The sequence below is a fragment of the Phasianus colchicus genome, chromosome 1 (assembly GCF_987193195.1).
Source record: "Phasianus colchicus chromosome 1, bPhaCol1.hap1.1, whole genome shotgun sequence".
NCBI lineage: Eukaryota > Metazoa > Chordata > Aves > Galliformes > Phasianidae > Phasianus > Phasianus colchicus.
In genome coordinates, this window is record NC_143436.1 from 139,948,121 (window position 1) to 139,964,810 (window position 16,690).

At 37.4% G+C, this 16,690-nt stretch overlaps 1 protein-coding gene across 1 annotated transcript in view; it reads right to left on the reverse strand.

Moving 5' to 3' along the window:
- Nucleotides 1–380: 380 nt before the first annotated feature.
- The window catches only part of IRS2 (insulin receptor substrate 2), a 30,101-nt gene continuing 13,791 nt past the window's right edge, over nucleotides 381–16,690 (reverse strand). Inside the window, exon 2 of the mRNA XM_031613765.2 lies at nucleotides 381–2,773. Within this exon, the coding sequence (XP_031469625.2) occupies nucleotides 2,769–2,773 (5 nt within the window). The 3' untranslated portion in view covers nucleotides 381–2,768. The remainder of the gene's footprint in view (nucleotides 2,774–16,690) is intronic.

Sequence of the window (16,690 nt, forward strand, 5' to 3'; positions counted from 1 at the left end):
GGTAGATGTTGCCAGGAGAACACAACATATTGACTGAATTTCACTCTGATTAACTTTAAGTGTGGGACTTGCATAGTCATTCACCTGCTGTTGGGATGAGAGCTTTATAAACTGAAATTAAAAATTAAGACCACATTCCATTCCTGGTTGTTTCCTTCCCCTTTGTAATACAAATTTCTTTATTATTAAGAAAAAATTGTAAATAATTTCATGGATTTTCAGGGGCATTCTATGTGTTAAAACAAAAGAAAGTAAGTACGGGCATAGCAGATTTACTTAGAGAAAGCATGGTTCGCTTAAAAGAAAGTGATTTTCATATAAACAACGCCCAAGCCCCCACCTTTAGAGGAAAAAAAGGTACAGAAATACTTTACTCCTTTCATAAATAATGTATTTTATTGCATATGGCTATTAAGGAGAGCATCCATGATCAATACAGACTAAATACAATACACTACTCTAGTTCCATTTATTCTGGTCTCCAGCAGCATCACATTTATCCTTATATACAGCGTGTACATTGGAAGACACAGCAAGATAAGTTAAGTCTCTTGTCATATCACAATAGCAAGAAATATATTTAACATCTTGATATCCAGAAACAATACGTACCCAAAAAGAAAACACTGCTTAATAACTGTTAAGGTTATATAGCAAAAAATATTTTAAATTTAAGGTAAGTCAGGCAAAATGTACAAAGACCCAATATACATTGTGAAGTTTAGCAAACAAAACATTTATACATTTTGGTTCCATTCTGTAAACTAAATTAAGAATGTAAGTATTGCATATGCCTTTGTGAAATCTACAGGATAGATAAGAACTGACTACACTGTCAAGTTTTCGTTTTGAAGTTGATGTATGTATTTTAGCCATTTACTTTAGTGGCATGATTTCCTAATTGGTACAGGGGGCTACTTCAAAATAGAAGATCAAAATATTGTATTCAGCAGGTACCACGCTCAGTGCTATGGGGAGGTTCAGACAGAAAATGTCAACAATATTATTTGTATTTTCAGTTCCAGAATTGAACGAGCAGCACTTTAGAATGTTTTAGAACCATTTTTAGCATTATTATTATTATTAAAAAAACAACAACACTCAGATTAGATATTTAAATTGATTTTAGATCTAATGTTGTATTAGCCTATGCATTACTGTGATTTAAAATCCCCCAAAATTACAACGTAAATAATGTCATGGGGTAGGGAAGGAAATTGTTTACATTCATCTTTGTCTTGTAATACAATCCTCAGTTCTAAAAAGTCACCATGTAAGCAGGAAGATCGCATTGTCATTTGTTACGTTTGTAAGACATTGACTCTTATCTTCCTCAGAAAAAAAAAAACCCAAAAGATAATGCATTATTAATAATGACGTACAGGTCCCACCTAGCACAATGATTAAAAAAATGTCTCACATAACTCAAATAAGTTAGTAATACTTACATGTCTATCAGAGCAGGCACTGGGGAGGTACCATTAAAATGTATACAAACTCTTCAACAAATTTATCAAAGGAGAAACAAGGTGGCACGACATTCTGCTAGTCTGGTACATCAGTTGTATATGATGTTTGTGACCACAGCTGCCACATCACTTGCGTTTTCAAACTACTGAAAACGTGATGCACAAGTAGTCTTGAAAAAACTCTGGATAAGCAACTGCAACGTTTCTTCTTTCCCTGTAATAATGCCTGTAGCTGCAATGATGCTCTTCCAGTAGAAGGCAGATTTCAGGACTTTCTAGATGGCAAGATAATACTGTGTTAATATTAGTGTTTGAACCTGTCCAGTACCCACTATCATCCCTGCATTCCTAGCATGCCTACCTAGATTTTTGGTTACAAGAAACGCATCTAAGAACAGGGTTAGCTGACAAAAGTGAGCTTGTAGATAGGAGAAAAGGCTTCTGCAATCTGAAGTACCTACATCAACACCTACATAGAGAAAATTAAACAAGTGTGTCAAAGGTAAAGAGAGATAACCCCAATACAGTTTGATTCTTTTAACTTACGTCGCTTCGGTTACATGTTTTTATTTTTACTTTTTCAACCCCTCTGAATTCTCTGTCCCAGTCCAATCCACAGAGTTCCGTCCCACGTTAGATTTCCCAGTGCCCTCAGCAGGCTCCATCCCAGAATCAGACACCGCAGCTCGTGATGGAGGAGCAGGTAGCAGCTGCATGCGTTACGAGTTCAGTAAGGCTGGCGACCGCTCTTGAGAGACTCAGCATAGAGATAAAGGAGGTCCTGTCGTACACCAACACCGCAAATCCGGCTTTACTTTGAACTGAGGTAGGTAGTACTGTGATAGGCTTGAAATTATGCCAGTAAATACCAGATCTGACTGCTTCAGCAGGTGCCACAGAATCCTCCAATATGTCGAAGGATAAATACAGTTTGTCTTTGCAGAAAAAGGAAATGAAGGCATTGGCCATTAGTTAAAGAGGCCGGCAGAAAAGTTCCTACTGTCTAAAGAACATCTTCAACTTCTGTCAAAACAGCAGCAAAATGATAATGTAGATGCCATTGACAGGACATGAGTTGGGCAGGTTGCTTTCCCTTCCTCGCTGATTTGCTGTAGGGTTTAGTCCACAACAGTTTGAAAGTTAAGTAACTGTCCAGACCAACAATGACAACAACAAAAAGTAAACCTTAAGCAGCTTCAATTAAAAAACAAACAAAACAAAACAACAGAAAACCATATATGCCGAGCAGCTTCTTTGAATGTTGTACTCTTTGAGGTCATGGTGATAAAACTAACTCCTTCACTCTGAAAAGGAAAATGACAAAGAGTCAGTAACAGCTGCAACAAAAATCATATACATGATTAAAACTGCATTAAAAATACCTTACAGAGAGTATTCAGAATGTGCTTGCATGGAAAAAAAAAGCTATGTAATAACTGCTTTTCTATTTGTATACATAGTAAGGCATTACAGAGGCAACAAAGAGAGCTCTTTCCAATCCCACACCAAGTTCTTAGTGTCCAACTTCCCCACCGTGGCTCTTCAAGCCAGCAAGCCCCAGCAGAACCAGTTTAGAAAACCTAATGTGAAATCCTCCCAGTTCAAGTTGTGATCCTCACTGTTTTGTACTGCTGGTAAGAAAAAGGTATTGTAGAAAGCAGATACTAACTACAGTAGTTTTTTAGCTGTTTGGTTGTTATTGAAAGCTATCCATTTACATATACTAAAAGAGTTTCTTGAGACCACATGGACTTAAGGGAAAGAGTCTTCCAAAAACGTAAGCAAAGAAAGGCCCATCTTGTAATCTAGTTATTTGGTTTACTAAATAACTATTATTCCAGAAAAGTGAGCATGTCGGCAAATGGAAGGAATCCTCTTCAGATTTGTGTTTTCAAAGCTGCTTTAAACATCTAAGGTGAATTATGCAGTATCACAGAAATCGATTTATGAATTGGCCAATCTTGTTTTAAAGAACCCAGATGACTCTTTTTTTTTTTTAAAAAAACTGCAAAAAAAGGAACGGACAGGATGTTCCACTGCCAGAGGGATAACAGCATGAAGGTGGTTTGTTAACGTGTTCATTAAAAATCAAATTTCTTCAATATGTTGTTTATTACATAGAGTTCCCCACTTTGGTATAGCATTTGGAAAGCAGCAATGCAAAAACAGTAGTGACCAAAAAATTAAAACCATACATTTTACATAGCAAAACACTGACACTTTATTTTGAAATGTGCTACTCTGGTATAGCCCCATACAATCCTAAGCTCCAACATTACATTCCTCACACTTGCTATTAATAGTGTCTAGTTTATCTGGTAATTTACAGCAATTTTAATGTTTGTATGTTGCTATCCCAAGTTTACAAGTTAAGTAAAAACTTCAGTTTGTATATGTATTACAAAAGTTTTCCCAGAAACTGAAATTATTTGGAATACTTTGGGTACTAACACTGTTACTTAGAAAAGCCATAATACTTTAATTTCAACTGTACAGATACAAGTATTTGCTTTGGGATCGCTGTGAATTCTATATGAAATCTGGAAGTTAAAGTAGGCGTAGTGTTCGTCTGTGCAAGTTTTATCCCACATGAGTGTCCAATAAACCAATACAAAGTCTCAAGTCTACACAAAAAAAACACAGGTTGACATATCTTGGCATATATATGAGAACTGCTAAATTGCTATTGAATCTCTCAGAGCTAAGGTTTACTTAAGAAATAAGTCCTGTCTAAGTCAATCGGAGTTGCTCTATGATCAGTTACTTAGGATGTTACTTAGGATTTAGTTTAGTGACACACACTGAGATGAATTAATAGTTTGCCAGGAACAAAAAGAAAGTATCTCACTGTCCACATCCATTATCATTTATTTGGTGACACTTTTCCTATCTAACACCAAGTAAATCTAGCCATTCTAACATCATAAAATGACACTTTTTTTTTTTCCCCCTTCTCAAATTAATAACCTGAGTTGGTTTATGATGCAACTAAGGGAACTTCAAAACTTCCAGCAGGACTAAAGGTACTACTTGAATGCACAGTATGAAATAGGAGCTGAGACGGCAAGAGGAAGACAAGGAAAACTTGGAAGGAGAGTAAGATTCCTCACTTTGCTGTTTGCAAACTGTAAATCCAACCAGTAAGGGTCCTAAGGATCCCATGATGTGAAACCATACCCTAATGGATTTTGTAAACTATAAATGTGGAGTTGGAAATTAAAAAACACCACCACCACCACACACACACGAAAACAACAAAGAAAAATCACCTGGATTAGTAATGATTATCCAGCAAGGCTGGATGAACAAGTGGCAGGATGGGTGGTTCTCAGAAGATAGCAGAGAACCCTCTTTTGAGGAACAGCTGCCTAACACACCACTTTGTTCTGATTTTTATTCAGGGAAGCAGGATGTGCATGCATCATGGAGGCATACAAGTGAGTGCTTCAAGATTGACTGCTCATGGGGAGGTCCAGGTTGGATATCAGGAAAAATTTCTTCTCAGAAAGAGTGGTGATGCATTGGAACAGGCTGCTCAGGGAGGTGGTGGAGTCACTGTCTTTGGAAGTGTTCAAGAAAAAGGTAGATGCCTCGCTGAGTGAGGTCACAGGCATGGGCTGATAGTTCCACTAGATGATCTTACTGGTCTTTCCAACCTTGATGATTCTATGATTCTAAGATACGCATTGCTTCTGTGTTATTGCTTTCCTCCTCCAACTGAAAACCAACCCAATAGCTAAATTTAGGTTACCGCTGCATTAGAGTAATAGCTAAAACCAAATGAAGTTAAAAATTCGTTTAAATGGGAAAGCAGAGGAGGAGATTTTTGTACATGAAAAGATGACAAGCAAATATGTTTAAAGAAGTATATCCACCTATGGTGGTCACCAGGGAGGATTGTTAGTTACTGAGTCTGACACTGCTCTTACAGCACAAGTACTTTCCAGACATAAACTGGAGTGGGTGAAGTAGCCTGTGCTTCAAAGGTTCTCCAAACCTGGTTCATGCGGTTTTGTAAGAGAACAACAGGGACTGTGGGCCTAAGCTTTAAAGCCCAGAATGCAATCAATGCATCATCCAAAGACACTATAATGCTAGTCTATAACCTCAGAATTAACCCCAAAGTCATCTTCAGTAATCACAATTGGCTTGCATTGGAAAGGATATCAAAGACCATCCAATTCCAACCACTCTGCCCAGGGCCCTATCCACCCTGCCCCCCAAATCCAGTGCCTCCAAGGGATGGGGCACCCACAGCTTCTCTGGGCATCCTGTTCCAGTGCCTCACCACCCTCTGAGTAAAGAATTTCCCCCTGATATCTAAGCCAAAGCTCCCCTCTAATGAAATGATAACTAGTACTATGCTGTGACACAAACACAATAGCAAGTGTCAGCTTCAGAGAAAGCCTACTAGCAAGCAGAATGTTCTGACTTCCACACTAAAATATTCTTTTGTTTGCTTGTTGATATTTTTAATTATGTCAATATCACTGTTTGTTTTTGTTAAATTCAGTCATTAATATCTCCTACTTTTTTCAAGTCCCAGATCAACACTGCACTTAAATCTACCACTGCAAGTTAAGCCTGTACACATTGTCTGTATCCAGGGACTAAACAAAATTCCTAAAGGACACAAATATAGTATTTGATAACCTCATTCCCCTGGCCACACACAAATCAAATACAAAGTGCAGCACTGTTTCAATGTTGAAGTTCCCTCTTGGTTCTGGGCTTTATTAAAAATAAAAAAAAATAAAAAATAAAGAAAACCCTCCCTGATTGCTGCTGAAATTTCCAGACCTACTTCACATCATATGATTCCACCAGTGCTTTCCGGGGAATAAATCAGATAATAAACACACATACAAATTGCTAGGAAACAAGCAAATGCTCAAAGATTTGCTAAGTAAACTGTGAAGAGAATACACTGGCTAATCAATTAAACATCTCTTTTGCTTATTTATTTTCAAAACCAGTAAGCAATGAATAAAATTTTTCTAAATTCCTAAAAAATTATTCTCTTCTGCTGGCAAGCACAAGGACGGAGCTATTCACATGGCTGATGGCTCAACTTAGTGCAGGCCATTCATTGCCTGTCAATTTATTTGAGTGGCAAGGCGACCATCCAAGTGGGTAGAGTGCAGGGTCGGGAGCCCATGGCACTGCCACAGACCCAAACCATGACTCGAGGTAAACAGCTCCCTGGCTTTTGTCCCTTTGTTCCCCCCTTCCCACACTGCCTGCCAAATTGATTAAGGCTCTGATGCTGCTATTTTTTTCCTAGAAGAGCAATCCTATTGATATAACTGAATCCCAAGGTTAACAGCAGGCGTGTTTGTAGGCTTTGGGCCAGGTCATTAGATGGCACAACCCAAGGACTCAGATCCCACTTGCAAAACACACACACTCCTTACCTAGCTCTGACTCTCATTAAGCAATTTAGTGAGTAATATATATAATAAAAAGCCCAGAAGCAACCTTGCTAAGACAACAGAACAGCTCATCTGCCTCCATCACTACTTCCAGAGAATTCAGTGAGACTGCTCTAACCAAATAAAGCAAAGCTTGGTCATCATCACAAGTAAAGCTTTCAGTCGGAGCTTAAACATTTGCCATAATAACGTTTCACAGGAAAACATAAAGCAGTATGCTCTAACAGTTTACGAAGCCCATGAATAACAGCAATCCAAGTGAAGGGCCTCCACACTCAATTGGAAAAAAAAAAAAAAAAACAATAAGCTAAACCATGAAATTAAAAAGCCATGTAATAATTATTTCATTTAAACAAGACACGGTTCATCATATTTATCTACGCCCTTTTGGTACATAAGTCCACAAAGGAACTGCACACAATGTTATTTGGATATGCTTTTGTTGTTTTATGAATTTAGAAAAGCAAGCATTGGGACAACACAGACTAATCGTGACCAATAATGAAAATTACCACATTTCTTTAAAGTTGCAAAGTGGGGATGTTGTGGCCACAGTTATCTCTAATAACATAAGTTTTATAGTACTCTTTTCTCTTGAGTGACACAGCTAAAAAACATAACATATTGAGTTCTCTTATGATTAAAATGGAGAAAGTAGATATCTTTTAAAGTAGGAAACAAAACACTAGATTGGAAAAAGATGCTGCATGCCAGCAGTTGCAAGTACTTGTTCCCCTAGCATACACACAAGAGGCTGAAATGTTCATCTGATCCGTGCATAAATCCACGCAATCTCAATGTCAACTTTTATCTAAAACTACTAACAAAACCAAAGTCATTTGTATTTGATACCATCTAGTTATAAGAATAGTAATTACTTTACTTGTAATTTCACTAGCAGCTGAGTGTAAAGTTAAAGTGCAGATGACAGTGAGGGCTACACTTAGTTGATTTCAGAATTTGATATAATTTGTAGCTCATATCATTTTGTCAAGGTTCTTATAGATTTTGTAATACGAATAACTAAAACATTAAAATGTAATTATGTGGAAAATAAAGGATTAAACTTACAAATGTCATTATAATGAATTTATAGCTAGAGTGCTGGTCCAGAAATACATTTCCCACATAAATTATAATAAAAATAGGCACTTCACATTTAAAATTAAGAGAGTAGACATATTCATTTTTCCAGGATAAATTTAATACATTTGCAATCATCTCTCTTAATTTTGGACCTACAGACATTGTATAGTATTAAACAAGTTTGTATAGGTATGATTTAGTCCCATGATTAAAAGTAATTATGTTTTAAGAAAAAAAACACCCTTAACATAGTACTATCTGAAATTTGTTCAGTTAATTCTCTCTCTTGCAACTTGGGTATACAACTGCTTAAAAATGTTAATGAAATTAAAAAAAAAAAATCAATCTTCTCTGAGCAAACAAAACATTAGAAAAAATATGTTTAGTCCTTTTCACCTTCCACTGGCAAGTTTGTAAGAGGGACTCAGACAAAGAGAAGCAGATGTGGAAACTACATAGGAAATTTGCTACTAAAAAGAACAGTTGGTGGCAGTCAGCCAGAGCCACTCTGCAGTTCACCAGAATAGAATTTAGCCATAATGGAAAAAGAAGTCATGTTCTTGTTTGATGACCATTACCAGCAACTGTAACTGCCTCCCACCTTGCAAACCATCATGCTGCTCCTTTATCAATGCAGATGTAAAACCAGAACACTGAAAACAAAGCTTCAATTAGGTTGCTGGCTTGATTTTTTATAGCTCCTTTGGCCACATCAAAGAGAGAGTGCAGCTCTTCCCAGGAAAAAAAAAAAAAACAACTGATGGCAATGAGTAAATTCTAGCAGCACCATTTTGAATATAAAGTGAGGCTGGAAGCTTCTTATTAGAGATGATTTTTGCAAAACAACATGCTCACCACCTTAAAAGTGTTGGTAGGACAAGGGAGGAAGGGATTAGTGACTAATGCACTGGACTACCTACTAAGTCCATTTTAAGAGATGCAACAGGTTTGTATGCATGTCTACCTCTATATAGCTCTTACCCTAGATATTCATCTCTGCTAACTTCTGGCATTCCCAGTGCATACCTCTACATCCCTGACTTACTCTGTGAAGAGCTAGAATGACTCGTTCTGTATAGTTTAAGAGAAGAAACAGGCAATTCTAAGCAGCATTTCACCTGTTTTTTTCACACTAAGCTCAGATGAGTAAGAGTTATCAAAAATTTTCCAAGTCTGTGAGGTGCATGGTTTTGCATTTATCTTATGAGCAAAGACCAAATCCTCCTATATGCTGATCGGTAGTCATTAGCAAGGGCAACAGTGTTTTACAGGAAAGACCCTTCATAACTGGAGCTTGATATTCTCACACATCAAAATGCTGTTGGTGTTGGCAGACCTTATTTATGCAGGCAATGATGAGAAAAAGAAAGATGAAGTGGACTTCAGCTTAGAGCCACTAACAAGAACCTGACTGACATTTCAAACACCAACAGTCAACACTGAACTCTGACCGCTTCTTCTAAGCCACTGGGTTACCTCCATGACTAAACACACAATGGTAAAGTGCTCTTGAAGACAGAAAAGTATGCCTTTTCTCTCTCGCTTGGGAGAAAAAGCAATCTTTTCCAGTGATTAAATTGAAGAATTATTCATATTAAATATTTAAATATTCATGGGAACAGGGATAAGGACTCATGCAAATTGTGGGAAGTTGTGTTCACTCTCTCTTTCCACTACAACAGATATCTAATTATTCTATGAAAGCAGCTTCAGTAAGAAAGAACGAGAGCACTCTACTGATGAATATATGGCTAAGATGTGCTAAGGACTACGGGAGTGGGGAAAGAGAAATGTGATTTTTTTCCTGCCAGATAGATACAGGATGTAGGTCTGTGGTGGAAGACTGCTATAGCCACTAAGACATTATAGCTAGGGGAACAGAAATACTTCTTCCAGGCCCTCCCCTCATCACTGAGGAAAGGGCTTAGACATCTAGCATCAAAAGAGATTTCTAATGTACCAAGTCAATATGGAAACCGGGGCATTCTTCCTTCCTAGAGGAACACATTTATCTTTCAGAGAGTGGCATGCATTAAAACAAAAAGCAGCCTTCAGCTTTCATAGTCAACTATTTGGCTGCTTTGCAAACTGACTTTGGGACTGCTTACCAAGGAGACAATCACCTGGACTTTAAGGTGGTACCAAGGCACATCATCTGGACTTTAAATTCTCTGGATGGTTACACACTAAAACTAGCTGCTGCAGCTCTGAGACTTTCACATGTTCAGGGAGATGATGCTTCTCATTAAGAGATAGTTTGGAAGGGAAGAAATGAAGAAAAAGAAAGCAGGGAAAAGGCTAACAGGAACAACTCTGCATGTATGGTATGACAGTCTTGTCCCTCCCATTTTCCCTTGTCACACTCTCATTTACAACTTCGAGCATCTGATGGGAATAAGAAAACATTTTAAGAGGTAGTTTTCAGTTTTTGACAATGTCTTTCTAGAAATCTTTTAGAAACCTTCAACAGTGTTCTCATTGTGAATTAGTTAATAATAAAGAAACAAGAGGAAAATGAAGCCAGGCAAGGAGCTGCAGACTTAGCATTCTCAAGGAAATCCTCAATGAGAAAAGAAACATCCACAGGTGTCCAGTGCTTCTCAACAAAGCTCACTACTTTATTTTTGACCATTTACTTCAAGTCCTATTTTAAGGACAATAAATAATAATAATAATAATCAAAAAGTCGGAGCAAAAGAAGTATTCCCTTTTAACATCGTTTCTTAGGGGGCTTTCAATATTTGACAAGTAGTGCCTCTAATTTGTTTGCTAACCAATCCTTTCTCAGAAGGTTTATAAGAAGATTTTTTTTCTGGATTTTTGTTTTTTTTTTGAATGACATTTGTTCTGTTCATATGTTGAAAGAGTTGGTTTTTAACCCCATGAGATCAGGTAAGAATCTTTCACACTGAAAGAAAAGTGAGCCAGTGTATTTTGGTGGATGGTACAAAGTTTGCTGTCTGAATTTTATATCTTCCAAAGTATCATTATAAATATCATTTAATAACTACATATTTTAATTCAGCTATTAATCTTGTTGCATGTAATGTCACTTCTGCTTTTTTAAAAACTGTGTCTTTAGTATCGCAGAGTTATTAATACAGTAGCACGAATTGGGTTAAGCCCTTAACCATTTTCCTCTATTAACTCCATCTAAACAGTAATTGAAGCATTCATATACAAAAGTGTGCATATTAAAAAAAAAAAAAAGATATATGCCCATTAATAAAGCCAACGTCTCCTTATTTAAAGGCTGTGTCATTCTGTAAACTGGCTTCTGTGTTTCTCTTGTGCTAAGGCACTGCACATGCACACAAGCACAGTATATTTTTCTATTCACTGAGAACAAAACAATCTAAAAAAGTGAAATCTAGAAAAAGGTAAATTTCACTCAGACCTCAGCAGCTTGCTTGTGGCACCCACTCACAAGCGATAGTCTGGTCCAGTATGTTGTCAGGGCCACATAACAACACAGACACAAGGGAACTACATCCTTCTGTGAACAAGCCTTAAAATTTGCTCAGCCTCTGAAATAATTCTGAAGAGGACTGTAGGAAATACATGCTTATTTTATTGTGGGTAAAAAAAACTTTTTTTTTTCTTTTTTTTTCTTTTTTTTTCCTGACAAATGACATGGGATTTGGGACACAGCTCCTGCCCAGAATCAAAAGAACCCAGGTTAAGCAAATATTTTGTAATACCTCCACAGAGAATGATCAAAGCATCTTACCCTTTTCTCAGGTACACACAGGCCATGATCATCTTTCAAGATAATGTTTATCAAAGTAGTTCTAGCAATCTCATTAGAGACAACAAGCTGAGCTCTCACTAACATCCTTAGACAGTAGACTTGCAGCCAACACATGCACCTGGCACACTGGTTACTGTCTTACACTGGGACTCACAAATTTATTGACGTGCTTAGACCCCATTGATTTCAACACCCTCACCCTTTAGATTCCTTATTTACATACTAGATTTATCCTCCATTGCATTAACATTCCTGAGAAATGCTAGAAAAATTAAAACCATTTCTATGATGCATTTATAAAGCTAGCTTTTAAAACAAACAAGGGCACCTGTAGCTTCCTTTACAATGTGGTGCTCTGAAGATAATCTCTAGATGAATTAGCATTTATTTCTGAAGCTGATATGAATTGTAATGCATATGGAAGGAAGTGTTATGCTAGAATATAAAAGGAAAGAATGTATATTCATCACACGGGCATCATAACCATCACCCACATATCACATTTGGAGGATAACTGCTACTTTGTTTGATAGAAAAGGCAAAAAGCTCAGTAAACTGTTTAGAAAAGTATTTTTTGTTTAAAATTTATCTCCTGAGAAGACCAGTTTAAAAACTGGAAGTCGGCCACAAAATAACTTGTGAAAGCAACAACTACACAGAACAGCCTCCTCAGTCCTACTCATATTTTGCTTTCTTTCTCACTCAAAAAGCACAGATTGTACAGAATAAATGAGATTGTTCCCAGCTCCTCTGCATGCACCTTGAATCCTCCTTAACTTTCTTGCAGAAATAAAGTGAAGGATTCATCTGGTCTGCAGGACCAAACAACAGATGCTAAAGTTTCACTTTCAAGAAAGGTACCAAAAGAAATGCAGAATGCCAAGTTTCACCTACCCTAAGGAACAAGTAAGAATGAGACAGACAATGAATCTCAGCTTCAAAAACAGCATGTACTTGTGTTGTTTCTCCATAGTGAGACCTGCAGTACAAAATGTTACTTCTCCCAAGAAAAGAACATTTGTTTAAATATAAGAAATATTATGTTCTCAAAGCACAGTGCGCTTTCCCAGCACTCTTCTCTAAACTTCAGAGACTGAAAAAGAGACAAAAAATAGATATCAATCATGTCCAGTACTGCTGACTGCAGAGCATGGGGCTCTTTCTCCTGTAATTACAAGAGCTCTCAGAACATATTTGCATAAAGCTGTACTTGGCCGTCTCAAGAGCTCTGTTTTTTCCTTATCTCACAGGTGCTCTCACACATGCATCTTTGCTTCCTTTTGTTTAATGCTTTACTGATATGTTGCTGTGTAAATACGCTTATAAGCAACCATTGATGCTTAATTTTCTCTTTACTTTTCAAGGTTTTTTTTTTAAGGTTTGCCAGTATCTCATATAGCATTTTGAAAAATACATTCTACTTAGTGCAATTAATCTGACCACGTGACCATGCAACTGAGACCAGTATCTTTATGAAATTGTCAAGTCTGTTTCTATACAGCAAGAAGACTGACACCCATCTTTGTCACTTCATGAATGACACTTGAAAGTTTGGCTCTAGACCTACCAGTGCTCACAGAATTTCCCTAGACTTCAGTGAGTGTTTCCAGCACAGGGCTGGAGCATTTTCTCCCATTGCCAGCATCCTAACCTTCTAAACCTGTTTAGGACATCTCATGTAGGTGTTGTGAGCACTTCAGGATGTCAAATTCATGATCTAGAACCTCCTGGAGAATACCATGCAGTAGATGAGACTTTGTAAAAACTTAAGATATTGTTGTAGAAACATTCTCTGCAGAAAGATTGCAGAAGGAACACTTTGCAAAACAAGTATTTTCCCTGATATGCCTGTAGTTTTAAAGCACTAGTTTGTTCCAAGTTCTAAGGAGGTGATATCATTGCATATTTAATGTATTGTGATTGAGACCAGGAAATACATTGAAAAGTGTTCAGTCAACAGTGCAGCAGCTGCATAGCTAGAGAAAACACAAATCCCTTTTAATTTCACATTTACTGAACACACACAATGCATCATAAACTATCATAGAGAGCAAGTCCAGGCCAGGCAGGACCGCTTAGCTATACCAGTGGATACACATATGAATATCAGTCTTGTTTTCAAGTCCTTTTGTTTTAAATAGCAAATATGATGACACAAAACCACAGCCTCCAGAAGTTACACGCCTCTTTTATGCTAAGTGTGTAGGCTCCCTCTATAGTCAGGGAAGGCAAAAGGTTTGTATCAATTATGAAGACTGGCCTTAACCTGCCTTTTCAATATACCTTAAAGGTTCATACATCTATCTTTTCAGTGATTTCTAGTGGAAGCTTGAACCTCATTTTAAGAGGACTTTTTAATTACGCTCCTAACAATTTGCTAATGAGATGCCTTCAGATCAAGTCCAAACCTCCTAGATTTACACGGAGTGAAAAAACACTGGCTAGATGAAGAAAGCACCATATATGGAGAAACATAAAACAGGAATACTGACAGTCAATTCCTACTGGAGACACTCGCAATGGAAACCTTCAACACTGGATGAACTGAACAGCTTCATTCTGAACACATGTATTAAGGCCCCTAAGATTTTGTTTGGGTTGGAAGAGACCTTTTAAAGCTTACCCAGCCCACCTCGTGCTGTGTGCAGGACTGTCCCCCACCAGCTCAGGCTACCCAGGGCCCCATCCAACCTGATCTTGAGCACCTCCAGGGATGGAGCACCACAGCTTCTATGGGTGGCTGTGCCGGCGCCTTACCACCCACACAGTGAAGAATCTGAGGTACTGTGATAACCCTGTGGCCTCAGATAAAGATATTTCTACCTATTAATGACACTTTTGCATCCATCAGGAGCCCAGAAACACTAAATCCTACAAAATACATAAGGAAAAGAATGACTACGTTGCCTCCTTTGGAATATGCTCCCTTGCCTTTCAAATAGTCCTACCCAGCCTATGCTAAACAATCCAACTGAAACTTTTCTGTAGCAAACACAAGATGTCTGTTTACAAACAGAAAAACCAACCAATCAACCTGAGGCACAACTTCACCATTGTTTCCCAGTTTGATTCTCAGCCTCCCCAGTAGCCATCAGAAAAGTCCCTAAATCAAAAAGCCAGATTCAATCAATGCTGAAGATAAAAAGACCACAGGAAGACTTCCTCGTACAGTAGATACAAGACTTCGACACGTTCACTCAGGTGAGAAAAATATTTCCATAAAACACATATAAAATAAACCCAGCATGAACACCCTTTAAATGAGTGGTTCTTCCATAGAGCTTTACAAATTACAGCCCATGGACTACTTCAGAGCTGGCAGCTTACTCTGTATCAGAGGTTCTTAATTCCAGCAGCTATTTTTAATTAAAGTACACTGAAAAAAAATTAATTGAAGTAATTAATTATTGTGATTTCAGAAAGATATAATGTGGTTGAAAAGGGTCCAAAAAGGGATCTAAAACAATTCAGGAGAAAGAAAAGAAATGGTTGTAAGCTTCCCTATTAATATCTGATTGCTGCTACAAAAAAAACTTTGAAACCTCTGTCAAAGTAAGATCAAAAATTACCACTCCATAGAGGCAGAAGAGAAGTTTAAAAGTAGGTGCCACCATGTAGTTCAGGCCAAATATCCATGCTGCGGAAGAAAAGCTCCACTAAAATCTGATCCAACAGAGAAACAGCAATTGGACTTCAAAGACATATGGCGATGCTGTCCATTCCCACACTCAGTGTCATATCATAGCACAGGGTTATCTCAAGTACCACTTCAGGTACCATGTATTCCCAGTGTTTTTTCCTTAATTAAATCACAGAATTTGGACAAGCATCCCCTGCTCCCGGATTAACTGAAAATCAAACATAATTATTTTCAGCACTGTGCTAGTCTTTGCTTTTTAAACTGATGAGAAACAGTTTTCTGTGTATCAAACACACTGCATTTCCTGCTTCCTAGCAAGAATTAGCTTTGCTTGTGTTTTACATAAGTAACGAGTTAACACCTTCTTTGACACATATCAAAATGTGAGTTGTTTCTTAGAATACAGAAGGAAAATTAAAGCTTTACTCAGGTACACACTGACTGCTATACTGATCTGAGGATGATAAAGACACTTCACCATTAAGCAAAACAATGGTTTTACATAATTAAAAAACAGTAATAAAAGATTATAAAGAAGAATGTAACAGGTTTTTATAAAGGACTTATTTGCCTACTACTCTGCCACCCTCAGCAGAGCTTCCTGGAGGCTTGCCTACCGAGTGCAATGAATAAGAGTTGGCTGCTCAGGCAGCTGTCAGCACAGTGCTTGGGAAAATGCTTCCAAAAGACCAGTTGAAAATCAGTGTTTGGTAAAGGGAATGGGATTGAAACCAAACAAACAGGAAATACTGAACAAAGAAACGTTTCTTAATACTCACATCATCAAGATACCTAAAGACACAATGTGTACACTTTATTCCACTTGGGATGTAGAGTCCAAACTTTCATCCTACACACAAAACCTCTGAAGAACTCAGTGTTTTCCTTTTAACTTCAGCAAGTAAAGAACTGCTGAAGGAATGGCATTTCTCTGTCTGAGTGCACTCAGACCCATGACTCCCATCTGCTGGGGGTCTAAGTCCTGGGAACACACCTTTAATATTATACCCACACTTCATTTAAGGAAACAGCAAGCTGCAATATAGTTATGTAGAAATTGTGAGTTAAAAAAAAAAAAAAAAAAAAAAAAAAAAGTCAATGTAAGTATGTCCTTTGGCAAATTAAAAATAAGCAAAACACAAGCCTGAATCAAATAAAAAAAAAAAAGACATTCAAATATCTCTGTAAGTGTTTTTAAAATTGCATGGCTGAAGTTTTACTATCTTGTAAAGATACAAGAGACCATTTATGAGTACAAAGAAGAAAAATACTTGCTGAGGAGTGTGAAGAGTATAAAGTGTAGCATTACTTT